Raw genomic sequence first — 4,881 nt, 5'->3', positions numbered from 1 at the left:
AATTTTGAAAGAAAGAAAATTTTCCTGAAATTCTAAGAAAGCCATCACTCAAGGTTTGAACATAGCATTACAGTGATAAAAATACATACCAGTAGCAATCTTTTATTATAGAAGTAAAGTGTGGTAGTCCACTCTTACCTGCTTAAAAAGCTGAAGATTAACTGCCGTTTCCAAGAACTGCTTCATCACACTCGAGCGATGTTTCACAAAACTCTCCTCACAGAAAGTGATGAGCTCACCCTAAATAAAGATTTTCAGGGCATCAATAAAAGTCAACTGGAGAGCACCAGCAACATTAATGACATATCACTGTCTAAGGAGACACATGTAGAGTCAGCAGAAGTATCAGACACAGGACTTAATTCAAAGGGGCTTACAGAACTGAATGAGTGAAAGAGAGTCGACTACTTTTATAAGTGAGACAGAGTTGAATACTTTTACTAATATAAGATCCACACAGATGGATTTCAAGCCAGTAAAAATATTCTTGTACTGGCAAGCTTTCTATTTAAAAAACATCTGTGGCTCTCAGTATGGTTCATTTTCATGCACTCAGAGTAAATCTCAAAAAAAAAGAATGGTGTTCAACACTCAAATTAACAAAATAAAGATTTAGCATCATTAACTTTAATTAAGAGCATTAAAGATAACATGTATGACTAAAAAAGGCCATTATATTTTCATTATGATTAACAAAACAGATTTCTACTATAGCAATTGCAACATGAATCTTATCATTTAAATTATTCGTTTCTATGATCATCAATTTGTTCTTAATAAAAGAACATGTCTGCAAACGCAGTTCACATTGGGTACTTTCTAGGAGAAGTCCCACTTGGGGCCTTTAAGTCTGCTTCAGTTTAGCCTATTTGTTAAGCAATCGTGTCTAAGTGTCTTGTAGTAGCTTATCCTCTACCAGATGCTCCTCCTCCAAATCATCATGGACTCAATGCCAAGTACAAATTCCACCTGTTCTACTTATTCCCATGCATGACCTCAGAAAATTGCCACTCACTGGCTGATCCCTACCACCTGCTGTCTCTCTCATCAGCTTGAAAGCCTGACTAATAGTCCCCTTTGCAAATTCAACACTTTTATAAAGTGACTGAACTTTATGATTAAACTAAAACCAGAAATTAAATGCAATGACTCACTGATTACCAAACTTTGCAGCAATCCTTATATTGTAGTATAAAATAAAACATCAGCTTGCTCACCTCTTAGAATTTTTAACAAAATAATTTCACCAAACTCAACATCTTGATCACACTTATGTATAAGTGAAACTCTGAAAATATACAGATTGCTGCCTGATGAAAGAGGAAGACTGAGCACCTGTGCAATTCAAACATAGTCTGAATATGTACAAGATTGCTACCACTTTCTGATGAAAAGTAATAGAACTACAAAACTGCATGTGTCCCCTGCCACTATTCACATCCAGCTATTAACATGAAAATGCCTTCAAATGACATGCCTGTGGCTAATGAGTACTATATTGCCTGAACAAATACAGATATAGAGTAGTCCCTCTGGCACCAAGTTTTTCTGGACAGCACTATTACAGGAAGAAGAAAATAAAGTTCCGACAAATGATCAAAAATTAATTGTCACTTGTTCCAAGCCCATGATACATAATAAAACTACTTCTATACTGATTTCTTTCATTCTTAAGATATGTAGAAGTACTTTTAAATTATATACTTTAAAAATGGTTTTCATTTCCATAACATATTTTGTGTACTCTGCGCTTGTCACTGCTGTAGAATTTATAACTTGGCAAAAAGTAAAAAACAAACAAACAAACAAAAAACACCAAAAAACCAAACAACAACGCCAAAATAAAACAAACCCATGCCGTTCCTTTTCTGTGGAGCTAGAATCAGCATCATACTGAGTTACACTGGAAATCCAAGATATGTTTTATAAATGAATAAATAAAGTAACATTTGCATTTAGCCTTGTTCCATATGACATTTTTATTAAAAAATGTTCCATATATTTTTATAAAAAAATAAGTATAGATTTAAAAAACATTGCTTTTAAAGATAGTTCTACCTATGTTACTGCCATTAGAAGGACCACTGGTAATTTGTTTTTATTTTAATAAGAATTGTTCCCAAAATATGTAAAACTCAAAAGTAAATTCCATCAAGTCAGAACTGACTCATAGCTGCCCCTTATGTGGGTCTTCAGAAGCTGCAAATCTCATGGGAAGAGATTGTTTTTAGGTTGGCAGTGAAATAACTAGACTATCAGATCTCCCTATATCACGTAAGGTTCTATAATACTATTGCCAATTATCTGTATGAAAGATGTCATTAACACTGTAGGGAAATACTCTTTAGCCCAAATAGAAAGCTCCATCTCTAACAAGAAGGTTTATAATTCCTATGCTATAATTAAGCTTGTCTTTTGATTTCAGAGAGTGAAGGGCATATGGATGGCAAATTTCAAAGGATAAAACAGATAAAGAATAAATACACCTGTGTTTTCTCAAAAGTTGGTATAATTTAGTTATTATTCAATGTGAATTAAAGCTTAAAGAATCCCATCCTCATTAATCTTTTAGCAAATGCTTTCAATCTTTCAATAAAAAGAGAAAGTTCAGATTTGCTGGCTATCCATTTAGGATACCACAAATCTTGCTAAAAGCTTTGAACTGAACCTTTTGTGATTAACCTGTATATTAAGAATATCTGATAACAAATACAGTATCCTAACATATATTCTAATTTTCTATAGGTAAAAGAAAGTCTTAATTAACAAAGCTCTGAAGTGTTAGATATTAATACATAAATGAAGAGTTTATTTCTGTCATCCCTGCTCCATTATGAAGTCTTTTAAATCCAAATTAAGCTAATTTGATTAATTAGGTTGGGAAAGAAGGAGCTCTGCTTCAGATGTTCTAAAATCCTACAATCTAAAAATCGGGGTTATATAAAGCAATTAGTAAATTTTCCATTAAATTCCCAGTTTTTGTTTGCAGTATGAAAAATTTCACTTGAAGACATAAATGGCTTCATAATGGAAACTTAAAATAGGTTTTTAGGAGGGTGCACAGAGTCTTTCTGATGATGCAACTCCCATTTGTCGTTGTTATGTGCCATTAAGTCGCCTGTGACTAATAATGATAGTATGCACAACAGCCCTAAACCCTGCTCTATCCCTTGTCAATCTTATTGTCTCTGACACATCTATCTCCATTACCCCACTGACTGAATCAATCCATCTCATTGAGGGTCTTCCTCCCTTCTGCTGTCCCTCCACCCTCTCAAGCATGATGTCCTTCTCCAAGGATGAATCCCGCCTTGCAAAATGTCCAACCTATGTCAGATGAAGCTTCAGAATCCTTGCCTCCAAAGAGCAAACTGGCTTCACCGTCTCCAGGAGGATCTTGTTTGTTCTCGCAGTCCATAGTATATTCAATACTCTTTTCCAGCATCAAAGTTCAAAGGCATCAACTCTCCTCCTATCATCGCTAGTCATTGTCTAGCTCTCTGCTGCATAGCAAGTAATGTCAAAGACCATGGCCTGTATCAGGTGTATCTTAAGTCTCCAGACTGACATCATTGCTCTTCAGTATTTTGGAGAGGTCTCTGACAGCAGACTTTCCCAGTGAAGTTCATCTTTTAATATCCTGGCTGCTGGTACCAAGAGTGTTGATTGTAGAGCCAAGCAAACTGCAGCTGTCAAGAATCTCAATCTCTTCACCATCTGTCATGATGCTGTCAAATGGCCTGGTGGTGAGACTCTTTTGTTTTTTGATGTTGAGCTTCAATTCATATTGCAGGCTTCATTCCCTGACCTTCTGCAGCAAACGCTTCAGGTCCTCCTCAGTTTCAGCAAACAGGGTTGTGTCATCTATATAACGCAGATTGTGAATGAGTCTATCTCCAATCTTAATGTCACACTTCTATTTGAGCCCAATCTCACAGTAATCTGTTACACATATAGATTGAATAGACACATCCTTGATGCACAACTGTCCCAATTTTGAACATATGTTTCACAGAAGCACAATCAAGTGTTCTGGGATTCCCATTCTTCTCAGAGTCAGCCACGGTTTGTTGTGATCCACACAGTCAAAAGCCTTTGCATAATCAATGAAACACAGATAGACATTCTTTTGATATTCTCTGCCTTCATCCAAGATCCATCTGACATTAGTTATAATATCCCTACTGTCACGGCCTCTTTTAAATCCAACCTGCACTTCAGGCAGTTCTCTGTTGTGCTGTTCCAATTGTTTTTTTATAATCTTCAGCAGAATCTTGCTTGTATGTATAGCAAAGGAAAATTCTTCACTGAAGGGAAGACTAGCAAATATGGGAAAAGCAGAGCACCAACAGAATCCATTATAGTATGGTAAAGATAAAATGCTTTAGAGACACATAACAAAAAGACTTTTATGTTTGGAAGAGCTGCTGATGCTTTTATGTGCCATGAAGTCGACTACAACAACTCACAGCAGCTCTGTGAACAACAGATATGAAATTTACCCTATCCTGCACCATAATCGTGAGCTCTGCCATGCTTGAACCCAATGTTAAAGTCTCTGTGTCAAACTCTCTCTTTGAAGATCTTCTCTTTCTCTTATCCTTCACTATTCCCAGCATGACGCCTTTTTTCCAAGAACTGGCTTCTGACAACATGCCCAAAGTACACGAAGCAAACTCTCACTACCCTTGCCTCTGAGGAGGACCTTTTAAAACAGGCTTGTTTTATCTTTAGGTAATCCATAGGCTTCTCAATACTCTACTCCAATACAATAATTCAAAGCATTCATTTTTTCTTTGGCTACATTTACTCACTGTCCAACTGTGAGGTGCATAGTAAGCTACTGAAAAAAAAATATAGCTTGGAGCTGGCATACCTTGG

At 36.1% G+C, this 4,881-nt stretch overlaps 1 protein-coding gene across 1 annotated transcript in view; it reads right to left on the bottom strand.

Moving 5' to 3' along the window:
• Nucleotides 1-4,881, bottom strand: part of DENND1B (DENN/MADD domain containing 1B) — a 414,540-nt gene that overhangs the window by 101,458 nt on the left and 308,201 nt on the right. Inside the window, 1 exon segment of the mRNA XM_006903679.1 lies at nt 139-240. Coding sequence (XP_006903741.1) covers nt 139-240 — 102 coding nt within the window.

This window comes from Elephantulus edwardii, unplaced genomic scaffold, assembly GCF_000299155.1.
Source record: "Elephantulus edwardii isolate Elephantulus edwardi_28Jun2011 unplaced genomic scaffold, EleEdw1.0 scaffold00110, whole genome shotgun sequence".
Taxonomy (NCBI): Eukaryota; Metazoa; Chordata; class Mammalia; order Macroscelidea; family Macroscelididae; genus Elephantulus; species Elephantulus edwardii.
This window is presented reverse-complemented; position numbering and strand designations above follow the sequence as displayed.